Here is a 27,385-nt window from a genome sequence, read left to right on the forward strand (position 1 = left end):
AGTGCTGTAAATAGGTCTTGAAGATCAGCTTTAGTTGCTACTTGTGGTGGATTGGGCTCTGGTACGGCCGGAGTGAGAGCACTATTCTTGCTGGAATCTTCCGCTGGATCAATCTTTCTAGACCTTTTAGTGGCTGAGGTAGCCATGAGAGCTGCAATGTCCTTTTGCTTGGTTGTCTTCCCAGTTTTAGACATTTTGCCGACGGTGAATCAATATGGCTTATCTTCTATTTAGAGTGCTCATTTGCGGGCCTAGCGCTACTCCTCCACCCCCCCCCCCCGTTGTGGCTATTGCCGGCCAAGTCGTGTCACGGTATGCTCCTTGGTGACTCTTGTAGGGTGGTTGGGTTGTGGGGGGAGATATGTTGGCGTGGGTTCAGGTCGTGGGTTCTGCTGTCAATTGTTCTTGGTACTGGGGTCCCATTTACTTGCGGGGATCAGCTCTAGAGACCCACTAGAGTTAGTGGGGGTTGACTCCCCCTCTACCCCCCCCCCCCCCCCGACTCCTCACCTTGTATCCCCGGAGCTGATGTGATGTGCCATCTGTCAATTGCAAGTGGCAGGTGCAGTGCGGTTCCTCTGCTTTGGGAGGGATCCCCCCCTTCGGGGCGCCGCTTCGAGATATGGGTTCCTCTGCGCTCACATTGCGGGTGATTAAGAGGGTGGGGGCGAGACTCGCCGAGCTGCCCTCCCGGTGATGTGTGTGGTTGCGCTTGCTCTGGTTGCAAAGAGTTTCTGTATGCTGGGAACCCTCTGAATGTCCAGGGAACCCAGGGTATATGTGTCACTTCTAGTCCCGGAAATGTTACTCCGCGAGGGGCGGAAGTAGGTCCGCAGGGTTGTCGATTTTGGTGTGTCCGAGGGCCCTGAGCCTCGGCCGGACAGCCGAAAAGAAGCCGTTCCTCCGGCTCGGTGAGCCCCGAGCCGGGCGCTGTGATCCTGGATGGGCCAGCTCCCCAGGCGAAGCGGCCGGGTGGGTCTCCGTGGGTTGCTTCTGGATCTTCTCTACGGGTGCAGGTGCTGGGAGGATGGTAGGGTGCAAGGAGGGGCATCTTGGGCGGTTGGCTGGAGCAGTAGCCCCTGCAGGCCAGCAGGATAGGAGTCAGTCACTGGCAGCCGCTTCGGGACTGGGCCGAGGGAAGCCACTCCTGGAGTGCTCCGGGCAGGTGAACGCTGAGTCCCACCTCATTCAGGCTCATCTCCACAGATCAGGAGTCAGCGATTCCGAGCGGGAGGCAGGTGAGTGGAACACAGCCAGCGGAGGGGGGGTTATGGTCTGGGCCCCCAGCAGGTCAGGTCCGGACGTCGGATCGCTCGGCGGGTGCACCGGTCTTTCGTGGCGAAGCGATGGGTGAGCAGAGCTCACCTGTTGGCGCCGATGGCTTTTCGGAGGTGCTGTGTTGCCGCTGTACAGGAGACAGTAGAGTTGAGGGGAGGGCCTGTAGGAGACGGGCGCTTGAAGACCAGCCGGTCTCCGTTAGCCAAGAGTAGCCACGAGCTGGGGCACCTCCTGTAACCGCTGCGAGGATCTGCATCGAAGGTTGCCGGGGTCTGGGCACAGTAGTCCCGGCCCGTGGTCTTTCGATGGGTGCAGAGGCACACTACGATCGAATGGCAGGCGGCGAGCAAGCTGTACTCACCTTGGCTGTTTCGGCGGCTTTGTGGCGGCGATGTTGTGCCAGACCCTCCCCCTCATGGAAGGTCTCCAGGCCTTGTAGATGCAGCTGCCATTTTACTGCCGAGCGGGTCCCGGTGTGGGCAAGGGACCACATTCGGTCGGAGCAGCATTGGAGCTGGGTCCCACTTGAGCGGCAGCCGCAGAAGGGTTCCCTCCATCATCAGCCTCAATTTTGGGCTCCGACGGGCACTGGAAGCGGCACTTTTAGTGAACGGCATATTGGGCCAGGCGGGAGCTCTTAGGCAGACATGCTGATCGAAGTAGCTCCAGGCCACGCCCCTTTTCCTGTACTTCTAAAGGGAATGCACTTTCTGCTGCTTCTGACCGAACAGTACTCTGAGATGTGTCATGGCTTAACTGAATGATGGAGATTGTAAAATAGTCTCTAGTTTGTTACAAATCATGTAACCTAGTTGCCATGCTTTGCTGTCCTTTGATCGGATGGACACCATGCCAGGTCCTCTGATGTATGCTCAGGACAGGAACTTCTAAAAGGGCTTGGGTGGGGGTAGGCTGTTTGTTTACAGTCGCAGGTGAGCCTCACTGACTGTGCAATTAGACTTTGTGGACATACTGAACAGTTATGTGACCAGGTGGTGTCACATTTGCTGCTGATGTCCATATTCTGAAAAGTTACTTTACTTTCCGGTTATATATATATATGTTATTACTTTGCACAACCCTATAACAAAGAACATTGTTTTTCAGATGTACTGTGTGAACCTTCCCTTAATTTGCATTTATCAAGTGTTAACTGTATCCTTAACCCATTTTAGCATTCTGAATAACAGCCTTGACCGTTCAGCCATGGTATGTCTTGGAGAGCTAGAATAACTATTACAAATCCTCCTGCAACCCAAGTAGGTTGTTCTAGCTCTGACCTAGATGTGAGGCCTCAGAAAAATGTCCCCAACACCAACCAAGTAAGTTGTGAGAGCAGGACGGAAGTTGGGAAACGTTACCTTTGCAGGGATTCAGCACTTAATCCTAGCTCTTGTGTTTCCAAAACACACACCATACCATCACATATATGTATATACCACACAGTCTGACAAAATCTCTGTAACTGGGTAGTTTAGGTTGATGATGCCCTTGTAAGTGAGGGACCTGGCTTGTGGAAGAGCGTATACATTGTTGTACATCCAAGTTAAAATGTATATTGAGAAGTTTCTTTTTCAACTCTGCCTGTGGCAACACAAGTTCCTAGTCGGTTGTGGAAGAGGTAGAGCTACCATGTCATCCTCACAACAAAATAGATCTTGTATCAGAACATGCCATGTTGAATATGCACTGAGTGTTGGTTCCCAACATCGCATTACACTGACCTAATTCTCGAGAATACTTCTAGGACACAGTCTTCTTAGTTCTTCCCAACCATCCCATTGATTAGTCTTTCTGACATTCTACTCCTTTTCTTTCAGAGACGTTAAGGCTGGAAACATCTTGCTTACAGAGCCCGGCCTGGTGAAGTTGGGAGACTTTGGCTCTGCCTCCATCGTTGCTCCTGCAAATTCTTTCGTGGGGACACCATATTGGTGAGGCACCACTTCTCAAAATAAGGATAAAAGTGCTTCCAGTTAACCTGTCTGTTCTCCCCATTTGGTTGTCTTACTCTTTATTGCCTATTTCTTGACAGGATGGCCCCTGAAGTGATACTTGCTATGGATGAAGGCCAATATGACGGAAAAGTGGATGTCTGGTCTCTCGGAATCACCTGCATTGAATTGGGTAATTTTGGGACTTTTTTTCTTTTTTCTTCTTTATACTTTGTACTTGTGTTTGGCCGAATGTTTACGCCTGGGTTAATGCAGCGGTATGTGAAATGGCAAATATGATATTTTTGGGCTGATCGTGGAGAATTCTTTTCCTAGCGTTGTGGCATTTGTCTTTTGGTCTTCTGTGAAATTCTTGCTTCAACCGATCGATAAAGGAATCGTTCAGATGAGTGGATTTTCTTTTGTGTTCGGAATACTCATTTGGAGGAATTGGTATTTCAGTTAAGCAGTCCTGCTCAGTCCTCAGGGATACCTTAGCACGGATTAGAGGCACCGATATGACTAAACTCTTCAGTCTTTTCTTTGATGGCATGAACTGATGGTGGTTGCAGTAGGATTTGACCTCTGACCTTTACACATTTTTTAATTTTACTCTGGTTCTTTCTTACCATTTGTGATTGTGTATACCATAAAGCGCCACTACTTAAATAAACATTAATGCTCTTTCACATTTCTGAGGCTATGGTTTTTTTGTGTTGCTGCTGCAGGGGTTCATGTGCCTTTAAAGAACTGAGAATTAGAAGAGATTAGCTATTGTGAAGATGTTGTAAGCTAACATAGACCCAGCATGACTGGAGAGGCAATCCACTCTACAGTAGTCATCTTCAAACTGTGGCAGCCGCCTTGGGGTGCAGAGAAAGTCTATGGGGTAGTGCATGGCCTTTTAAAATGAGAAGATGGTGGTTGCTCTTAGCCATTTCTGTACTCTGGACCTTTAATGAGAAATGGTGGACTGGATAGATCAAACAATTGGCTTTAAGGAAATGGCCCATGAGAAATGACTCAACGTGCTTATACATAGACTTGGAACTACACAGGCAGCAAATGTTCAGTCGTTTTAGAGAGCTATGCAGTTGGCAGTGATGTAACTGGTTCCTTCCATGCTCATCTGTGAGAATCATGTAGAGGTAGAACAGTGGGGATGTTCTGATGAGGATTACCCACTCTGAGAAATGTCCCCTTTGTAGATGTCTTTGAAAAATGACCACAGGCTATTCTGGTGGATTGGTGAAAAATGTATTCGTAGAAAGCAAACAGGACAACAAACCAGCGACAGTACGAGACTTTGACGCAAAGAACCCCACTCCCTCCAAACACTCTTCTCTTCTACCCAAAGGAACGCATGCATTTCAATGAAAGTAGAAGTCCAGACAAGGCAGGGAATCGTACTGGAACAGTTACAAACGGGGAACAAAGCTCCAGCATATGAGTCGTTCATACCAGCTGCATTCTCACATATTGGGTCTGTGTTATTAGTAAGGACAGCATAAAGTGTTCCCTTTAGTGGACCTGAATATACTACTTGGAGGTTCACACATGGTCTGAGGCAAGTGACCACGCGTGCATTATGATGACTTCCATTTGCTAAAGCCGCTTTTCCTAAGAAAGGAGGAGCCTAACACGCTTACATATGCTAAAAGGGGAAACCTGTCTGAAGCAAGAGATGTAAAGTTGAGTATAGCTACATACTAGCCGAAAAGCCTTAATCGCAAGGATATACACAGCAAAGGCTAAAGTCTCACCATGCACGGGCAAGAAACAGTTGTTTAAACATGGCAGTTTGCAGTACCTACTCTATTATGATGCAGCAGTATGCTAGGAGAGTACATAAAAAGTTAAATTCGACTTTTCCCCTACATAGGTTTAGAGGTAAATGAGAGAACAGTGCTAGGTGCATATGAAAGAAGCCATTTTTGGTGGCTCACAGCACCATTAATTTAAAAAGGACCCACGGCCAAGAATTCTCAGATTTTGGGGTTGTATGAATTATACATTAGAACAGCAATCAGGTGGCATTAAGGGGAAACGTATTCAAATTTATTTGGAAATGTTCAATATGATTGCCACATTTTTTAGTTGCAGTTTGTCCAGTTTCAGATGCACTTGTTGGAACCAGTTAGACCTGATCTTGTCAAACTTAGTCCTAGGTATGGCAGAATAAGGAATGCTGGAAATAGCAATGTGGGTTGAGGGGATATTATGGACAAACATGTGGATGTCACCGCAGAATATCCTGGATGATCCTCTAAACTAGGTTTCCCAAAAGAGTTTGTGCTTGCCAGTTCCACAAAAAGGTAGCAAGTTTTCTTTAAGGATTGAGAACTTGCCAACTATGTGAATAGCCTGGCGTTCTATGTATTCAGGTACCAGTGGAAGTGAGAAGCAACGGCCCATAGCTATCCAACTGGGCTCCCCCCAGGTTTTTCCTGGATCACCTAGTGGTAGCGGTGGCTTAACAGTAACTTTTAGGAGGAGAGCATGGTGATTCAACATGCATTATAACTCCTCTCCAATTCAGTAATGAAATGTCGACAGGATGCTTTAAAACATTTTTTATTTTTTTTTGTGAATACAAGGAGGAGTATGTGAAGATTATAGATGATTTCAGGCGAGCTAACAAGATGGTCCTTGGTGACGGCAAAGCTCTTGGAAATCACCTTGAACAAGACTAAACTCTGGCAAATTTTGGCGCAGGACCCTCCTCATTGACTTTCGTGAACCTCCTAATGCTAGCACCTGGACCCGACAATTCGAATTGACTTGATTTGCCTTGGTCCCATCTCTGATCTCGTGCTTCTTTTTGATTTCCCTCTTTTTTTGTCTACGTCTTCTTTTGCTTCTCTGCTTTTTTGTTTTTCTTCAGAACCTATTTTCTCGGATCTTGTAAACATGTTATTTGATTAAATACAAGTAAATTAAAAAAATAGATGAGTTCACTTTGAATTGTTAAGCATTTAAAGGTTTAGACACTACCATCTGTGGACAAGGGCAACATCCAATGTAAACTGGATCCTTCTCATGCCAAATTTAGCGATCAGTAGCCCAGGGGTAGCCTAAGATCCATATTTGCTCATCTGGTAGTTAGTCTTGCATAGGAATTATAGTGCTGGTCTTGCTTTAGGTTAGGTGAACAGTTAAGCTGCTTTGTGGAGGCTCTATAGGGAAGCAGGGCATCTGAAGAGCCACAGGAGAAGGTGCTGCTCTGCAGCAATTTACCAACTGCTTAAGCTCTGATATGGTGCCACTGTGGTTTGCTGCCAGTATGGTTCCGGTGTGTGATGTGCAGTCAGTTGCAGTTTAGGCAAGGCTTTGGTTCCTTGTGGTCCCAACAAAACTTCTAAAGGTCTTGGTTGCTCTTGAGCTTTTAACATGTCTCTGGTGCTGTCTGTTTCCGGTGATAAAGCTGTCTTGTGCTCCTGCCTTTATTTTTAGTCCATGCAGGGATGAACTACGAGGCTCTCTGGCTTCGATCAGAATACAAGAGTATCTATTGGTCTAGGTAGGCGGAAACAGCTTGCTGGAAGGCCTGTGGAGATATGGGGATGAAGCGTCTGGAGGGTTAGAAGTGCAGCCGAGTTGCTGGAGGCATGTGTTGGGTGTGCAGGGTTAGGATCGGCTGCTGTTAGTTTTATTGCAAGACAATGGAACAATAAACCTTGGCCTATTCATCCTCCAACCCTAGCCTGGTTGGGTTTCTTTTTTTTTTATACTCTACCATTTTCATAAAATGGTAAACAAAATACAAGCAAAGATACACAATCAATAAGATACATTTGAACAATTGAAATTATAACTTTGCCAAGAGTAACAAAATAACTTGGCCCCCTCTCTCACAGAATTGCATTTTCTCCAGCATGGGGTCTGGCATAGATTCACATGCTCATGAATATTCCCTGTCGTCAGGCCGGGAATCGGCGGTAAAAGAGAAAACTGTTTCAGTTTCACTTACAAAGTGTATCTCTCCTCTAAACCAATCACTGAGCTCTGGGCCATACTGCCTCCAGCCAATGACTCCCCTCTCCCTAAACCCTTCCCCTGGCTGCCATCTTCAGATTTTTACCGCACATTCAAGTGTTGGGAGTCCTTGTGTTTTGCTCCGAGAGCTATTTTCCAATAATAGTTTTTCATTTTTTTCAAATTGAGACCGTCTGCTCTTTCGCTCCTTCGGCCGACAAGCAGGGATCCGTGTGAATTGCAAATCCCCTCAAGGGCAAGAATCGTCAAAGTTTCATTGAAGATTCCAGAAGGCCATCTGGCCTACTCCGGACCAGTTCGGAAGAGAAGAGAGGGAGAAGCTCCCTTTTCAAGCTCTGCTCCAGCTGTGGACTGCAGAATGTGTTGGTGGAGGACAAACACCTCGCGCCTCTGTCTCCATCCGGATCACAGAAAAGCAGATTGCGAAATCTGCCTTTGGTTCTCCGAGCGAACTGTGAAGGATCGTCACAGTAGGCTGGCGGCGTGGCCCAGCACCAAGGCCTCTGCCCTGTGCAGCAAGCAGGGGTATGCCTCACCCAGGACCGGCCGGTCCGTGAAGCGGGCTTCAAAGTCCTTTCAGGGCGCTTCATATGTGGGGCCCAAGACCAGGCCAAGCACTGCGAGTCTGTTTCTGCCGGGGTCGCTGCACAAGCGGGTCCCGCGACGGGCAGGGTGTGCTCATCTTCACCATCTGCCTCCATCGCTCCAGTTCTTCCATGAGGAAATCGGCTAACCCGGCAAAGCTGCAGTAAAAGCCAGAGAAGACAAAGGTGCAGGAAAAGGTGTTTGACCTGCCCCAGAAGGCCCAGGTGATCATCAAGTTGGTGGCGGCCACCCTCTCGAAGGCCAAAGGGGCTGACCCGGTCAAGGTAGCCCCGGCCATTCCCTGAGTAACCCTGTTCCAAGGCGGGAGGCCTCAGCCAAGCCGGTGGAGAAGAGAATGCCATCCCTAAACCCAAAGCCGACCCCTCAGGATGCAAAAAGGGTGAGGAGGACTCCATCGTACTTCATGGCACATATATTTCTTCCTGGGACGAGGAGGACTAGCTGTCCGTTCACACGATCCAGGAGGATGTGGGGGGATGACTATGACGGCCGAAATGCAGAGGGGGACGACTGAGACAGCGGAAATGCCGACGTGGCCCCCATAGGCCTACTGTGCAACCCCTACGAGGGATGGATCACTAGATATCCTTTCGATCCTGCACACCCTGTTGTCGGAGATTCAAAAAAGGATGCTGACGACACCACCGACCCCGGTCCTAGTAGCCCCAGACCAGCCTCAGGCGAAAGAGGAAGGGGGCACCTGTTGCCACTGCATTAACCTCCACACATACCCCCGTCCCCAGGGACACTGGGACGGACACGGCGACTACAGACACTGATGAGGATGTGGCCATGGATGAGGGGGGTGGGGCGGTTCGCCGCAGCCAAGGGCTTCTCCCGCGGACAAGGTGGGAGTTAATCGATGCCATGGTCACCAGAGTGTCCCAGCTCTTCCAACTGACACCAGAAGAGACCAAGAAGGAAGGCTTCCTATATCAACGGCACGAGGCCAAGAGGAAGACCATTTTGGCGGTGCCTCTCTTGGGCAACGTTTGGGATGAGGGCCTAGCTTAAAGAAATCCTGCCCCGGCCAAAGGGGATAAGCAGGAGACAAAGTACCAGGTGCCGGGGTCCGCACACAAGTGCCTACGTTTGCAGCCTTCCCCAGACTCAGTGGTATCAGCGGTAGCGAGAAAGACGTTGTCTTCATCCTCGTTCCACCGGATAGTGAAGGGAAGAAGTTAGATGCCATGGGAATAAAGGTGATCAGCATCAACAGTCAAGGCAGCTAACGTTCTTGAAGTCCTGGCCAGATACGACGGAGAACTGTGGTATAAGATGGCCCTGCTGCTGGACTTTCTAACCGACAAGCGGGTCGAGTGCTTTTCATCCTCCAGGAGGGGGGGGGAAGTGACATCGGACCATGCCATCACTCTGGCCCTGGATGTCACAGACACAGGGTTCCGGCAGATGGGGAACAGTGTCTGCCTTCGTCGTGGCTGGCTGAAAGCCACCAACTTCAGTTGGGAGGTCCAGACAAGACAAGGGTGCTGGACATGCCCTTTGACAACACCCTCTTTGGGAAGGCCATCGACTAGTCATTGTAGGACATTAAGACGGACACGGAGAAAGCCTGAGCCCTGGGTACTCTTCAACAACACCGCCCTTCCTTTTGTTCCTCCAGTGGGAAGTCTGGCAGATCGTCGCAAGCTTTTGGTTCACGGTCCACGACCCAGGAAGCTTACATAGGCCATTCCAAGGCTTTTGGTGGAGGTGGCCAACATCGTCGCTCCCAAGGCAGCATGCAGACCCCGAAGCAAGACTGAATCGGCCAGGACGTCGGGGGCCCCACCCATGCACCCTGGTGGGAGGCCGGCTGGCAGACTTCGTCAGCGAATGGAAGATTATCTCCACCGACCGATGGGTGCTGGACGCTCTTGTCCACGGACACTCCAGAGTTCCAGCAAAAGTGTCCGCGGATCCCTCTGTTGGCCTGGCAAGAGCAGCACATCCCTCGGCTCCTGTCGGAGTTATGGGCCATGATGAGAAAGGGGGCAATAGAGCTGGTTCCAAAGCGACTCCGGGGTTCCGGAGTCTACTCGAGAGACTTCCAGGTAAAAAAGACTGGGGGCTGGCAGCCCATTCTAGACCTGCAGTGTCTCAACAAATAACTTTCAGGATGGTCACCTTGCAGCACATGCTCGGCCAACTGGAAGAAGGGGACTTCCTGATGTCCGTGGATCTGGAGGACGCATACTTTCACGTCCCCATTCACAAAAAGCATTGAAAGTTTCTGTGCTTCGTGAAGCTGCGTGCATTGTTTTGGGCCCTCAAGTCGTTCCTTCCGTCCTTCAAGGGCAATGTGGTGAGGTTGTCAAGGACATCACCACCAATATGTTCTATATCAGGAAGCAGGGAGGCACCAGATCCTGGTGTTCTCCAGAGAGGCGCAGGCTTTGTGGCACTGGGCCGTCACCCAAGAGATGTTCCTCTCATTTCACATGACGGGAGTCGGGAATACCATCGCCGGCTCCTTCAACAAGGAACTGCGCTCCTGCCACGAGTGGGAACTTCGACAGGACAAAGTGGACCGTCTCTTCCGCAATTGTGGCAGACCCCAGATCGATCTGTTTGCGACGGTGACATACTCTAAATGCCAGAAGCTAGCCAGCAGGTTCTGCCAGTTGCGGAGCATGGTGGACGCGTTCTCCTTCCCATGGGAGGGGCTGTTGCTATACGATCCAGGATCGCTGAACCTGAAGGCTTGGCTCCTGCAGCTTTAGAGTTCGGAGGGTACAAGTTGACGTGGACTGCAGGGAGGTCCTTGCCAGGGCCAGAGCATCGTCGACTCTTAAGTGCTACAGACACAAGTGGAAGCATTTTGCTACATGGTCCGAACAGAGAAGATCAATCCTCTGAGGGTCACGGCCCGCAGATTGGCGCACGCCTCTTATCAAGGTGCATCTGGCAGCTATCTCCCGCTACACCAGGTTTCCAGGACTGCCTTCTCTTTGGTTACACCATCTCATCAAGGAGTTCCTCCAAGGACAGTTTTGGTTGTTCACACCGGTTAAGGAGCCTGCCCCGTCGTTGGGAACTCAACGTGGTACTGACTAGGTTCATGGGGGGGCCCCCTTTGAGCCTATGCATCAGGCCCCTCTCATGGAAAAAGACTTTCCTCACAGCCATCTCATCAATCAGGAGGGTGGGTGAGATCCAAGCCCAATCCTGCAAACGGCCGTATCTGACTTTTCACGACTCTAGGTTGGTGCTGCGGACGCACCCCTCCTTCCTGCCAAAGGTTCAGTCGAAATTCCACCTCAACGAGCCTTTGGTGTTGCCTGTGTTCTTCCCGAAACCCCTTGCCAGATGAAAGGACTTTGCACTCGGTGGATGTGGCTCGTGCTCTGAAGTTCTGCGTGGCAAGCATGAAGAGTTTCCGGAAGTTGTCTCAACTATTTGTGAAGTTTGGTCCTATGAACCATGCGAAGGCTATCTCCAGGTGGCTCTCCGACTGTACCACACACTCATCGGTTGGCAAACCGACCGCTGCCTGGCCATCCGAGAGCCCATTCCACCATAGCAATCGCTGTGAGTATGGCATTCCTGTTTGGTGGGCCCCTGCTGGACATCTGCAGTGCTGCTACGTGGAGGTCCATGGACACCTTCACAAGATTCTACTGCGTTGACAGGGGGGCCAGAGAGGGGTCATGGGCCGGCCAAGCAGTGCTGCACAACTGGTTCGCTTGAAGGTGAGCCTGTGCCATAGGTAAAAGTAATTGCTTCTGTTGAGCCTTGCCACCTCCCGTGGTTGTCAAATGTTGTACTGCTATGTATTCTTTAGTCATGAGGATGTGAATCCATGCCAGACCCCATGCTGGAGAAGGAACAAGTTACCTACCTGTAACTACTGTTCTCCAACATGGGTCTGGCATGGATTCACATGCGAACCCTCCCGCTGTCCCCCTTTACATGCTTACCAAATCTGAAGATGCTGCCAGAGGAGGGGCTTGGGGAGAGGGCAGTCATTAGCTGGGGGCAGTATGACCCAGAGTTTAGTGATTGGTTTAGAGGAATACAGTGTTTGCGTGAAAGTGATTGCCGGCATGATGACGGGGGAATAGTCATGAGCATGTGAATCCACGCTGGAGAAAGTTACAAATAAGTAACTTGTTCCTTACACGGTCACCATGTACCCCCAACCGATGCCTAGTTGTAAAGATAGAATAAACGCCATGTGAACATAAAAAGAATCGCATGTCATACACACACAGAAATTACACACAAAACTGTATTCTCACTAAATGTATGCTTGCTTCAGCTCTCGCAGCTAGACTATAGAAAGAAATCAAAACACAGCCATATAGTCCCCACATCTCTAAGTAATCACCCTCACACTTCTGCTTTCGCTTGATGAATTTCTCATATCTGGACATATCCTGGTTGGTTTTCTGTCATGTTCATAGAGCGAAAACACCCACAAGCTTTTTGTCCCTCACATCTCGTCTAACTCCTAGCTGTACAGCAATACAATATTTTAGGCATATATGTGGAGGTTAGGATCCGTCTATTAGCCAAATCTAAAAAGATGCATTGAGGATGTAGATGTCCATTTGCTGTCCAAAAGAGGAGGCTAACCAAGAAATTGGACACCATATCTTCAACAGTATAGGATTTAAAACTCCGACAAAATACACCTGGAAGCAACATGTTTTCATTCCTAAATCCCTTGAGCCTATGACAGTTCATTAACTTGCCTTCCGATATGTGCTTGTTCCAGCACTAATAAAAGTATTGGCCAACATACTGCACGTTTACTCTTTGGGAATGGCAAAGATTGGAAGATGGTAATCGGGGCCCTTGATACTTATGAGGCGAATTGCCCTGAAGTGGCACAATTTCTAGGGAACCTGTTACAGAAGTCAGCACTAAGATTAGGAAATGGTTCCCAGACACTTGGTCTTGGGATCTGAAGTTCCAGCACAGACCTCTTAACTTCTCCCTCTTTCGTAAAGACATTAGGAATGTCTCCATTTCAATACTTATTTGCAGCTTGCAAAATGTGCTTATTCTGTCAATTTTCTGAGGCTACCCTAAACTGAGCAGGCAAATAAATGAAACCTGCGGGCCGGTTGCAACAGTATGATCTAGTGGCAGAGGAACATTATTAAATCCTGAGTGCCCAAGTTTTCTTTCGCTTTTAGTACAGAATACTGCTGTCTGTCTTAATAACCAAGGTTCTTCACCCTTCTTTTGAGCTGCTACCATTCATTTAAGGATCACTAAATGGATGTTTACAATGTGCCTTGATGTCCACCTGTGTTGAGCGTCAAGCTTGGCTGTCACATGCTCCATCACTACTTCAGAATAAGGCTGAAAATGCACTTAACTAGACCAGGGAAGACCACTAAATGCCTCTTTTCTCCAACCCCCATCCACACCAGCATCACACCTGCAATAGGATTACTCAGTGGGACACCAGTGCTAAGGCCTAACTAACCTTCACTGCACCATAACTTGACGCATTCTAGTGTGCCTTTGAAATTCGACAGGAATCCCATTGACTAAGACTTCTGAGAAATGCCTTAAATGGTTGGCATGTACACTGCCAGGAATCTCCAAATCAAACTGCAATCCCCCTGCAAGGACTACATTCCTAAAGTGTACCAATGGAGAGTTCCTGAAAGGTTTACTTTTTCCTGGTTTACCAAACTATTTCCAGGATGGGGCAATATCAATTGCCTCATCTGGGCCAAAGCTCTGATATGCTCCTGAGGAGCCTTTAGTCTGTTGTGGTGTATGAAAGAAAGACTGTTCCTTGTGCAAACAACCTTGCATAGTTAGCCATGTGGACTCCACTGGTTGTTGGCAGACATTTAGTCATTTGTGGCTAGTGGGATCCAGCTAGCTGAATCCCAACGGATGCTCTAGCTGGCTTCCTTTTGTAAGAAACTATTGAGCCGCACAGCTAAACTGTGTTCTTGGGAGTGAATGGGACATGATGTTGCCGTATACGTGCATAGCTTTAGCAGGCTTCAGAATGCTGAAGAATGCATGTCTGGCAACATCCAGTATATTTGTTTTTTTTTTATTCATAACACGCTCTTGCCAAAGTGCTGTACATATAAGAAGTTGGTACAAAATGAAGCATTAATGACAAATGAAGCAATGAAGGTAAGATCAAATCAGTTAGAAGAAGCAAATCCAAGGTGAGATTTGAGACGAGTGCAGAATAGAAGGCAATGAATGCATAGATCGCGGGCGGGTGTTCAAATGCTGAGGTGTTTGAAGTGAGAGAGAACGGAAACGAGGGGGGCACACAGGTGTCGTAGCATAAAGAATTAGGATTGCTATTGTAGAAAGGAATGAAGGAAAGTAAAGGGAAGTAAGAGGAGAGAGGAGAGCCAGTCCATGGATACATTTGAAAACAATAGTGAGAAAGGGAAAAAGGAGATGAGTTGAAGAAATGACACACACTATAGACGGGAGGTAATTGAGGCATGCAGTGAAACGGAAGAGGGGACTGATGGCAGAGTTGTAGACCGAACAAAGACGGTGAGAGATAAGTTGGGAGGCCAATCAAGAGTTCAGAACAAGAGAAGAGGAGTTATGTCTTGTAGTCTGAAATGACAAGGGTGGGCATGATGAATATTAGAGATGAAAAAAAAAAGACTGAAGCAGTGTTAGATTTGAGTGGAGAAAAATAAAGAGGAATCAAAGATAATACCAAGGTTTCCATTTGAGGACGAGAAGGGGATCTGGAAGAAGGGGAAATGAGGCGGGTAGGACGGGGCGGGGGGCAATGTTAGCAGAAAATTCGAACTATGTTTTTGTGGGTGTTTCAAAAAGTTTGAAATTATGTACCCCATGCGTCTTGATTAAAGAACTTTAGAAACCATGCTTTTCCGTGGTAACAGAGGGTGTATATTCAGTTACCTGGACCACCACAGCTTACTGATTTTTTTTTTTTATTTATTTTTTTTTTTTTCTTCTTCTTATTTTTGTATTTTGGGTTTGTTTTTTTAGTTTTGTTTTTAAATATATATATTTCTGAGGCTTGTGGAATCTGCTTAGATCACATGCTGTGCATAGGCCGACATCTAGTGAAAGCTGCGTTAGTTTGTTTTTCGAAACTCGAAAATGGGCGTCGACACAGGGCGTGCCAGTAATACTATCCCTAGTGTGACGTCCACTGTACCCATGATCCCTCACGCGTGTAGGACACTCAGATTGTTTTTTTCCGCCATACTTGTCAGAAGCATCCCGCGGAGTTCCCTGGCTTTAGCCATAATTTGCTAAATAATATATATTTCCCCGTTTTCTTCAATACCCACGTCGAGTCATCGGAATCCGAAGCTTGACGCCGGACTGGAGAAGAAAACTGCTGTCGAACTACACAACGGACTTTAGGCCTCGGAAGGCCTCTGGCCTCGGCCCGGGCCTCGGAAGGCCTCTGGCCTCGGCCCTGTACAAGTAGGGGGAGTGGGGGGTGGCACATACTCTTCACTCACATATATTTTCATATATATATATTCCTACACATTAGCCCGCTGCCACAGGGTGCGTATGGAGGGTACCTCTTTCCAGTTTTGCCCCAAGTGCAACCGCAAGTACCCTTGGGTTGACAGACACACCACCTGTAACCTCTGCCTGCCGAGGGACCACCCCGAGGCGAATTGCAGAGCGTGTAGCCGGTTCAAGGCTAAAACTTTAAAGGACCGTTCGATCAAACGTGGGGCCCACCACGCCAGGCAACGTGAGGCCATGGAAGCAGAGGGCGCCTTCAGTGATGGCAGCGAAGCCGTACTATTGGACGGCGAGGACAACGTGGCGTCAAAAGACAGCCAAGCGCAAGTCCCTGACCTCGGAAGGTTGTCCGGCAGGGCAGCTATGGGGAAAACGCCCAGCGACACAAGCACTACCCACACCACTTCCACTAAGCACTCGAATTCCAACCAAGACTCGACACGCACGTCGAGTTCTCGGAAAGAGGCACACCGAGAACGGTCCACCGAATCGGTGTCCTCGATCAAGATCGCCGCATGACACCACGCAACCATCCACTGTTGCCAAGAGTGCCTCACTTACTAATGTAATGGAGAGTCGATTGTACGAAGCCGAACTCCATCCCCAGGCCGCACACCAGGGGTCGGCGTCAGCAGACCGCTCGACGCCTACGCCCGTGTCCCGACGTACTCAATCTACGGAAGGGGAAACTACCCCCGAATCTTGACGTCAAAAAGGTGAAAACCCCAGGGAAACACTCTTCCACTCACTGGGTGGGGGAAAACGGCAGAAGAAGCCTTCTCAACCTTCTTCTACACCACAGATACCTAAGGACAGCTCCAAGTCCTCTGTTAAACATTCTAAGACCCCTGCACAAGCCCATAGGTCCAGTCAAGAGATTGCAGAGAAACACCCCCAAGAGAGGGTAATTCCCAGCTCTAAACAAAGGTCCAGTGAGGACATAGACAGAGCTATGTCCAGAATGTCATCCCTAGCAGACTTCTATTCCAAGAATCCAGAGTACTTCCTCTCGTATACCCCGGATGGGGCTACTCCCTCAGGGTCTAGGGACCCGCAACCCCCCTGGTAAAAAACCTTGAGTTGAGGCACCAACACAAAGTCGGTCTTCTGACCCTTTTTACGTACAGCCATACTCTGTGTAATGAGGATCCACTACAGGATGAGGATCCAGAATTGGCACCGTTGGATGACCAAAATGGGGTGGACTACTATGGGGATGAGTACCAAGACGAGGACGAAGATAACTCAGAGGTCTACAGAGTAGACTCCCCAGTAGACAAGGAACCTCCGCTTACCGACTCTACAGGCGACAACCAATCTCTACTAAACGAGGTTTTATCCAAAGCGGCAGAACACTTCCGCAATGATACACAGAGAGCTCTGGAGGAAAGGGACTTTGCAGAGGAATTAGTGGGAGAAAAGTGACCCATTGCCCAGGCCATCCCTATTATCAAATCTATACAAAGGAGGATTGATCCTTCCCTTCTTAATCCCAACGTCACCAGGGCAGTAAACCCCAGGATCGAAAAGTTGTTCAGGGCAGCCCAGTCAGACCCGCTGTATATAAGGGGGCAACTGAAACCGGACTCCCTGGTAGTCACAAATACCCGAAAGAGGGCGGGAACGCCCCATCATCGTCTGAGGCTCTGCCCGACAAGGAGAGCAAAAAGATCTACGGGTTGGGAAGGAAGGTAGTCTCCACTTCTGCCTACTAGGCAAGGATTGCCAACTCCACCACTCTGCTGGCTAGTTACAACTGCCACCAGTGGGGAAAAAGTGGCTGCGCTCATCGACTCCGCACCGGAACCATTAAAGCGCCAGTTGGCACAGGTTGCGTCGGAGGGGAGTGCTGTGTCTGGTTGCATCCTTAAGGCGCAACCTTTGATGCCGCGGATAACGCCGGCAGGCTAATAGCAGAGAGCACTGTTATTAAAAGGCCTGCTTGGTTAAGGCAGTCAGGGTTTAAACCCGAGACACATGCATCCTTAATAGACAAGCCGGTGGAGCCTGATCTGTTTGGCAAGGCGGTTGAGGACGCTTTAAAAAAATGCCAAAGATGAGTATGAGATTCTAAAGTCCCAGGGACAGTTGACCAACAAACCCCCTAATCAAAGAGGAATGGCAATTTTCATCACCCACGCGGCCAACATTCTCAGAGGCTCCAACTATTCTCAGGGGCAGGGCACACCATGGTGTAATAACCAGCAGTCTACCCAGAGTTACAACAGGGGTAACAAAAGGGGTCGTAGTAAGGGTAGAGGCAGCCCCAGCAGAGGCAGGACGCCTCCCGCAAAGCAGTGACACCGAGATCAGGGTCCCTTCCCACGCATCTCCAGTTTGGGGACGCATTACCAACTTCACCCAAGCTTGGGAAGGGATAACATCAGACAGATGGGGGCTGTCCACAGTGTTCACAGGATACTGCATAGAACTGCTCGCGCATCCCCGAAACCACCCTCTGCGAAAAAAAAGTACTTTCCCTAGACCACCAGAAGATCCTCCTCGAAGAGATCGTCAATCTTCTAGAAAAGGACGTGATCAATCTCGTCCCGGGCAAACGGGTAAACAAGGGTATTTATTCAATTATTTCCTTGTGCCAAAAAAAGATCTAACAATGTGCCCAGTCTTAGACTTATGCCCTGCAAACAAGTATGTCAAGCCCCAAAGGTTTTGCATGACTACTCTCCAAGAGGTAATCCCCTCCTAAAAAGGGGGATTACATGGCAACACTGGCAATGAAAGATGCCTATTTTCATATTTCCATGTTCCCAGCGCACAGAAGATTCTTGCACTTCAAGGTGGACAGTCAGCACTACCAGTTCAAGGTGCTGCCCTTCGGTATAGCCTCAGCTCCAAGGGTATTCACCAAGGTTCTGACGGGGGTGGCGGCACACCTACGCAGGGAGGCAATCCCAGTGTACCCTTACCTGGACGGCTGGCTCATCACGGGGGAGACCCCAGCAATTTGCAGTTCAAACATTCAAAGAACGATCAACCTCCTCTTCTAATTGGTTTTCTCCATAAACGAGAAAAAAATCAAGCCTGGTGCCAAGCACCTCCAAACAGTTCCTAGGAGCTGTACTAAACACTCAAGAGGGGTTGGCCTTTCCATCAGAGGAAAGAATTCGGAACATACTACTGCAGATTCCTCAAGATCAGTCCAGTCGCCAGATAACGGTGCGCAAAGCGATGCGTTTGCAAGGCATGATGGCGTCCTGTATTTACCTGCTCCCCCACGCGCGCCTGCGCATGCGTCCCATGCAAGAATGGTTGGCGAAACAGTGGTCTCAGGCAAGTGGTCAGTGGGACGATCTAGTGGTCGTTTCGCCAACACTAGTACAAAGTCTTCACTGGTGGACAAGAGAGAACCTGTCAAGAGGGAAAGCCTTTTACGATGCAGAGGTTCAAGCTGTAGTCACTACAGACGCATCCCTATCAGGTTGGGGAGCACACCTCCTTCACTTCACAGCGCAGGATCTCTGGTCTCACTCAGTGGCCAAAAATCATATCAATCTGCTAGAGCTTCTGGCAGTATTCAGAGCGCTTCAAGCGTTCGAGCCCCACCTGTTAAACCTGTCAGTGCAGATCCTAACGGACAGCACAACTGCAATGTTCTTCCTAAACAAGCAGGGAGGGACTCGTTCACCAAATCTGTCCAAGCATGCCCAGAAAATTTGGATATGGGCACTCAGATGGAACATTTACCTGTCATCGCAACATGTTCCAGGGGATCTCAATTCTCTAGCAGACGCCTTGAGCAGAGATCCTCTCCCACAAGAACACGAGTGGTCGCTAAGCAGAGAAGTCGTAGAAGACACCTTCTCACGGTGGGGTTTCCCCACTACCGACCTATTCGCCACAAGCGAAAAAACAATGTCAAGATTTGCATCCAGGTTCCCACAGCCATACTCCATGGGGAACGCCCTATGGATGGATTGGTCAGGGACGTTTGCCTACGCTGTTCCACCAACCCCCCTTATGAGGAAGGTGGTCAACAAGATGCACAGGGAATCGACGACGCTCATCCTAGTTGCTCCCATGGGGGAGGGGTAACCGTGGTTACCACACCTACACAAACTAGCCGTGTGCGAACCCATCAGACTCCCGTGCTGGCACAACCTACTGTCCCAGCACCAAGGACAAACAGTACACCCACAACCCAACTCAATGAACCTGGCAACATGGCTCCTGAGGTCAGAGTTTGGACATCTCAATTTACCACAGAGATGTATGGATATCCTAAAGGAATCTAAGAAACCGAACCCAAGGTACTGTTTCTTTGATAAATGGAAATGGTTTGTTGTCTGGTGCCAGAATAAGCAAATCAACCCAGTTGATTGCACTCCTTCCAATATTGTCACCTACATGCTCCACCTGCTGGACGCAGGCCTTGTATTCAACTCACTCAAGGTACATCTGGCAGCGATATCTGCCTACACCACTTCCCACAGCAAGGTTTTGTGGTGGAAAGTACCAGTGGTGAAGGCCTTCATGGAAAGGGTGAAGAGACTCTACCCTCCAATCTCTAACCCACCACCGGGTTGGGACCTTACTGTGGTGCTTGCTAATCTCATGGGCCCACCATTTGAACCCTTGCATAAAGCCAGTCTCAAACACCTGACCTATAAAACTGCCTTCTTAGTAGCCATTCTATCCATAAGAAGGGTCAGTGAAATTCAGGCACTGTCAGTGCAGGATCCTTTCTTTATTGTTCACAAGGATAAACTGGTTCTACGTACACACCCTAGGTTCTTGCCTAAGTTTATTTCAAAATTCCACGTGAACCAGTCCATTGAGCTCCTGGCTTTCTTCCAGGAACACAAAAGCTCTGCTGAGGTGAAACTACACAATGTGCGAAGAGCGGTCGTCTACTATGTAGACAAGACCAGGTCGCTAAGAAAAACAGATCAACTGTTTGTCTCTGTAGCTACAGGCAAAGAGGGGGATCGCGTCTCTAAAGGTGCCATCTCTAAGTGGATTGTAAATTGTATCCAACTGTGTTCTTTGCTTTTTGAAAGAACTTTTCCTTTTACCTAGCGCCCACTCTACAAGAGGCACTGGGGCCACTCTAGCTTTCATTGCAAATGTACCCCTTGACACCATTTGCAAAGCAGCTACTTGGAGCTCTATTCACACTTTTACTCAGCACTACTGCATTGACACTCATTCCAAGACAGATACCCAAGTGGGACAAGCGGTTCTAAGACATCTGTTTTCCTCAGGACCCTTCTCACATCCCACCTCCTTCTTCTAATACTGCTCGCTAATCTATGCACAGCATGTGATCTAAGCAGATTCCACAAGCCTCACAAGAGATCCATTACTCGCCATAATCGTATTTCTGATGCTTGTATCTGCTTGGATTCACATGCGACCCACCCTTCCTCCCTTCTGAGAGAAGGCGCATGGATGCTTGTAGTCTTATCTTCCTTCTATCTGCTTGGATAATCTGTACTCCAGCTACTCCTCATGCTACCTCTTGTCAGAAAAAATACAATCTGAGGGTCCTACACGCGTGAGGGATCATGGGTACAGTGGACGTCACACTAGGGATAGTATTACTGGCACGCACTGTGTCAAAGCCCATTTCCGAGTTTCGAAAAACAAACTGTAATGCGCCGCATCTTCCACTAGATGTCGGCCTATGACAGCATGTGAATCTAAGCAGATACAAGCATCAGAATTACGATTACGGTGAGTAATGTATCTCATATATTTTTTTTTAAAGAAAATTGTCCAAGTCCTGTAGGTGATGAGCGCAATAAATTTCTGAAAATCTAGGACTCTGGCACTGTCCCTCACTTGCCAGCCAAAGCCTTTTGCCAGTGAGACCTTTGTCCAGGGACCTACTCTTGATTGTCTGCATTCCAGGGAATAAGTATTTGTACTGATTTTTTATAGTATTTGTTTGTACATTTATAGAGCAGCGCACAAAGCCCATGGGCATCTAGGCGCTGGTTGCAGAGAATGGAGAAGAGGAGTGGGGTGAAGAGTAACCTGGCTACCAGGGGGGAGTTGAAAAGATCTACAGATAACCTGAAATAACCCTGTTACCACTGATGTTCACACCACACTCGTTCATTCTCCATTTCGGCTCGTCAACGTATTCATGTAATCTATAATAAATAGTTAACATACATGACCTTACACCAGAAAATTCAGGATGGAAGTTCACGACCATGGGAAACTCCCAAATGCTCAAGCTCCTGGATGGTTTCTGGCAAAAAATCAGAAAGGTAAGGAACTGGCAACCCTAAAGTTCCCTAACCTTATGGGGGTACTAATGTGTACCCCACCTTTAACACATGTATATAGGAGTATCGCTTACTCCACTATTTTTCCAATTGCAGCACTCAGTTGAAAAGCGGTCCCCGCTACTTCCTTTTTGCTCACCAGAAGTACCTGCACTCAAAGCATACAAACAATGTATTGGAAACAGACTTCCCTTCTACTGTTAGCACCAGAAGGGGTGCCTCAGTACCATGCCTACCAGTAGGACTCCCCTTTGTGGTGATTTTCCTCAACTCTGTTTACCCTGTTTAATGTCTTGTGCTTCCTTTTCTTCTACAGATTCAGACCTAAAGCCAAACATAAATGAGTCCAACAATTATTCTGGGGCACATCAGCTCGCTATGGACGTGTACATCTTATGCATCATTTCACATTGCTGTTTGTTAGGTGTCCCGGGGGTCGTGATCTCCAAATAGCATGCCTAAATCGTGTGCCCCAATTTGGCTACACCTCGCGGTATACATATTACTAAACACGAGGCATACAGTAATATATAATTCTGTGGTAATGCTGCGCTCTGCATCGTCTGGTTCAGACAATATTGTGCTTGGTCCACATGGTATACCCATTCATTGCTAGACATGAGACAAACAGTAAAGTGTGCTGCTGCAGTAATGCTGCACTATACATCCGTCTGTTTCGGACATTATTATAATAGATCCGGAAAGAGACCCGGTCCATACCTGCAGAGTTTTTTGTTTGCGGAGTCTCTCCTCGCTCTGGGCATTTGTTTCCGCACCTGTATTGCAGCGCGAACAAAAATCACCAGTCAGTGGTCATATAAACGGGACTGCATCCTGATCATCTTACGACCCTACCAAGGAACGACCCTGTTCAATTTGTTCCCGTCTTAATTCACCCTCGTGTCCACTTGACTATTGTGCCTCCTGATATTTAATGTTAACCACACTAATCTACAAAATCCCACACCTAATTTAATTACGGCCAATTTGCATGCTATGTAACATGCAATGTAACATGCCTGGTAACATATTGGCCTTGTACAGTCTCACTAAAAGTCCCGCTATGATCAATGTCGCATAGAAGGGCAGAGTTATTTTAATCTGTCCACTAGTAACCGCAAGGTTTGGGCTGTTGGCAATCGTGGTCTCTACCCTGGATTCCAGAATGCAGCCATAGGGGTGCAGGCACATATGTTTTACTCACAGAACAAATGGCATCAATTTGCATGCAGTGTAACATATTAGCCTTGTACAATCTCACTACAAATCCGCAGTTTTCAACTAGTGTCCCATTGCACCCGCGAGGCCAGGCCGGTTGGGAAATGTGGTCTCTACCCTGGATTTAAGAATGCACCCATGAGGAGACGGGCATATATTTTAAGAAAATTCACAGAATAAATGGCATCAGCTGGTGTTCCTTCCGGATTAAGCCAGCTAGTAAGGTAGTTGCATACCAGCCACGGTTACACATGAGCATGTACAAATAGACTGCAGGTGTACCTATTCTTTTTATGAATTTATGAGATTATTCCACTCTGGAAAAATTTAACCCTTTCTTCACTGTCAAGATTGTATATCCTTTTCTGTTCTTTTTTGTAGAGTAATACATTCCAATTTCCACCACAGAATTGTGGTTTCAGTTTGTAGAACAAACCATCATATATCTTTGTGTTTCCCATTTTAGAGTAGTGGTCATTCAACGGTTTGTCAGCTACCTTATTCCTGATACAGGACCTGTGTTCTGATATGCATGCTCTGACCGGTCGTATCGTTTTCCCCACATAAATCAAGTTGCATGGGCATTGAATGATGTATATAGCGTTTTTTTGTCTGGCAGTTAATGTGCTTCCTCAATTCCCATTTAAGTATGCCCATGCTCAAACTAATGTCTTGTTTCAGTGAATGTATAGGTAACACAGCTACCGCATTTATAGTGTCCAGTAATCGGAGTGAGATTCCATTGATTCAGGACTCGGTTCCTTGTTAATATCCCTGTACGTATGCACAAGTTTATCGCAAACTTCAATTTCTTTTAATTTTTTAGTTGTTGATGGAATTACTTAATGGGTGAAATGTGGTGATACAGATTAGTCTCGAATTGGCTGTTTTTTCCTCGGGTGGTCAAACACACATCACAATGTTTTTGCTGCCCTCTTGTAATTGTCCCTGACCATTTTCTTAGGGTACCCTCTATCCAGGAGTCTATTCTTTAGGTGATCTGCATGTTCAAAATCTTTTCATTTGGAGCAATTCCTCTATGTATGCAAGAATTGACCATGTGGTAAGTTTAATTTTAAACTGGTAGGATGAACACTCAAAAAGTGTAACACTGTTACGGCCTGATTTCCTGTATAGGGTGGTCTTTACTCACTCTCCTAATTTGAAAATATTTGGATCTAAAAAAAAACTAATTGCAACAGTGCTCCACTCGATGATGAATTTTATATTCACATCACATTCATTCAGCCATTTGTGGAACTCCATTAATGATGTTTTTATCCCCCTTCAGATCAAAAAAACATCTATCTCTGTCTCACCGTAATGTAGTTTCCAAATTTGTTGTTGTAGCCAGAGATGTACAAATCTTCAAATTTGCCCATGTACAAGTCGGCTATATCGGGAGCAAGAGTTGCCCCCATGCTTACACCCTTTTGTTTATACAGTTGGTGTTTAAAAAGAGAAATTTGAATGGATTGTGTCCTCCCACGTATTCCTCATCCTAGATATTCTTACCTTACAGCTTTGCTGCTTCTGAAAAAAAACAATCTCCACCAGACGGCGCTCTGCTTGAGGCTGCGGCATCTATGTACCTCGGCGGAATCCGTCGAGCGGCGACGTCATCCGTTGTATGAAAGCCTCGAGGTGAGCCCGTTGGCCTCAGTTCTGTTTTTCCATTCGCTTTGGAACGATAAAACGGCGCTTCAGTTTGTGAAAATGTCATCCTCTAATCCTTCCACACCGAAGACTGGATTAAAAAAATGCCTGAAATGTGGAAGGAAGATGTCGCTAACAGACCCCCATCAGAATTGCCTCTGGTGCCTCAGTTCAGACCATTGTATAGACGAGTGTGGTTCCTGTCAGTCGATGACCCATAAAGCATTAAAGGAACAGAGAGGTAAACTGGCGGTGGGGAGGAGTCCTCCGAAACTTTCTTCGAGGGGGGGGGGGGGGGACAAAGACTTGGTGGAGTCTACTTTAAGCCATCACAAATCTAAAAAGTCTGGGTCGAGGAGCAGATCCAGGAAGTCCTCTTCTTCCTCTAAAAAGACAAGCAAACGATGACACCCGTCTCCCTCTTCCTCAACATCGTCTGAGGAAATGATTACATGTCCATCAAAACACAATTCCCCGAAAAAGTGGGAAGCCTTTAGAGCATCTATGCTAAAGATCTTTGGGAATGCGGCCCAGACGCCCTCAAAGAAGTCTAGCGAAGGCCATGCCCCTGCTCACACAAAGGGTGACGGGGGAAGATTTAAGACAAGAAAATCCGGTGAGAAATTGTCGAGGGTGTCATCCAGGGGAGTCCTCACCGACGCCTCATAAAAACCTTCCGGTGCAAAAATCAGGGGTAGTACTCGATAAAATGGCATAGGATACTCATTTACCATTAAAATCCTCGTCGAAGACTTCCTCAAAGCCTCTGTCAAAGGCAATCGAGCACAGGGTGTCGACAGACCATTCCAAGAAAGTTACCTCGAGTGCACAGTCGACTGTGTCGAAGGCTCCTTCGGTGCGGACGGCATCGACAATTCCTTTGATGGTGTTGACAATTCCTTCGAAAGTGTCGACGGTTACCTCGACGGTATCGAAGGCGATGCCTACAACGTCAGCGCCATTGACGCCCTTGTCGACGGCTTCGTTCATTCCTGTTCAACATCTGTGTAGAAGTCTATGCCACCTGAGAAATTTATTTCATCCTGAAAGTAGGCATGATTTCTTTAATACCATGTCCTCCATTTATGAGGGAGTTTCATCAGCTGGTGTGAAATTTGGAACAAAACAAGTCCCTAAGGAGTTGATTGACCCTCAATCTAAGAGTGCTTGCAGTCAGCAAGTGGTCTGGACACATCTCCAGAATATGACTTTGAAAGGCCTCACCCGGCTGAGCATGCTGATGCAGGATACAGAAAGGTAATGAACAGGCTATCTGAATTCATGGGGTGGCGTAGAAATTCCCCTATTTATCAGGAGGATGATATGACTGACATCCTTTCGGGGGGACCTCAACAAGACCCCATACTTCCTTTTCACGTAGCTCTACACAGGAAGGCGACCACTGCATGGAAAAAGCTAGAGTCTACTCCGGCAGTAAAGAAAAAATAAGTTTTAAAATACAGACCCTGTTTTTCAGATCCTGAATATTTGAGTCTTGTAGTTCATGCGGCTACTTCTACTAGGAATGCGGCATACCCTACAATTCCCCCAGATAGGGATGATCAGATCGATGCATGGTCCCGAAAGATTTTTTTCTTCGGGGAGCATGGCATTCAAATCTACAAATGTAACTTGCACCCTTGCAAGATTTAAATACACCCTGTGGGATTGTTTGACAGCGGCAGCTGAACACATCCCTGAAGGTGAGGAACGGGAAGGTTTCCTGTCCATATTAAGGAATGGAAAGGAGTCAGGTTTGGACATGGCTGACCGCATCAGTAGGTCCATGACGTCTAGTACTGTGCTACGTAGGTTTGCGTGGCTGAGGAAGTCAAGTTTTGCACTGGGATGTGCAGGCAAGACTTCTCATTATGCCATTTGACGGCTCAAGGTTGTTCGGCAGCAAGGCGGATGAAAGTTTGAAGAGGCTGCAGACCTCCAAAGCGGCAGCAAAATCACTGTGCCGCTATACGACAAACTCAACAACGCCCCTACACAGGCTCATCTTCCCAGAGGGGTGGTCCCTTTCGATGTTCCTCATTAGGGAAGGGAACAGGCCAGTCAAAGGGGACAAAGGAAATTTCCTTGAGGGTTAGGAAAAGGTACTAGATTTGCCCCAGCAATGGCAACTGTCCCTTCAGCCACTGCTGCAGCTGCCGCAAAGCCACTCTGAGGTTTTGACCCACAAGACCCCGGTGGGAGGCAGGATCTCGCAGCATCTGTAAGCATGGTGGGGCCTTACTTCAGATCTTCGGGCAATGGAAACATTATCCCAAGGTTACTGCTTTCCTTTTCAAAAGAAACCTCAGAATCACCCGCCGGGATACAACTCTGCCACACATCCAGACCCGCCCCTGTTGCAGAAAATCTTAACCCTGCTACAGAAAGGTGCAATAGAACATGTACCTGTAGCGGAGAGGAACAAGGGTTGGTAATCTCCATATTTCCTTGTACCAAAGGAGGACGGAGGATTGAGGCCCATCTTAGACTTGAGAAACTTTAACAAGTTCCTCAGGAAGGACAAGTTCAAGATGGTCACACTCTCTCAGATCCTTCAGACTCTCCAACTCTAAGACTGGTTGGTATCATTGGACCTTCAGGATGCTTACTTTCATGTGCCAATACATCTCAAACACAGGAATTACAATTCTCACTATCAGTTTCGAGTTCTGCCTTTCGGGTTGACCTCCGCCCCGAGAGTTTTCACCAAGTTGATGGCGGTGGTGGCAGCGAGTCTCAGGAGAGGGGGAATTCATGTCTATACCTACCTGGAAGATTGGATGATCAGGGAACATTCTCCTGAACAAGCCCAGTAGCATCTTTCCAAGACCTCCCACTTCCTTCACAGACTGGGCTATTCTCTGAACTTAAAAAAAGTCAAACATGATACCATCACAGAAAATCCAGTTTATCGGAGCAGTCCTGGATACTTGCTTGTGAAAAGCCTCGCCTCCCAAAGAGAGAGCTCACCACATT

The 27,385-nt window shown here is 47.9% G+C and overlaps 1 protein-coding gene across 4 annotated transcripts in view; it reads left to right on the plus strand.

Moving 5' to 3' along the window:
- Positions 1 to 27,385, plus strand: part of LOC138581009 (serine/threonine-protein kinase TAO2) — a 1,567,916-nt gene that overhangs the window by 617,738 nt on the left and 922,793 nt on the right. For all 4 annotated transcript variants that reach the window (XM_069652009.1, XM_069652012.1, XM_069652010.1 and 1 more), the window contains exons 7-8: positions 3,099 to 3,212; positions 3,314 to 3,405. In XM_069652009.1, the coding sequence (XP_069508110.1) occupies positions 3,099 to 3,212; positions 3,314 to 3,405 (206 nt within the window). The remainder of the gene's footprint in view (positions 1 to 3,098; positions 3,213 to 3,313; positions 3,406 to 27,385) is intronic.

This window comes from Ambystoma mexicanum, chromosome 3p, assembly GCF_040938575.1.
Source record: "Ambystoma mexicanum isolate Mex_15411 chromosome 3p, UKY_AmexF1_1, whole genome shotgun sequence".
Classification (NCBI taxonomy): Eukaryota; Metazoa; Chordata; class Amphibia; order Caudata; family Ambystomatidae; genus Ambystoma; species Ambystoma mexicanum.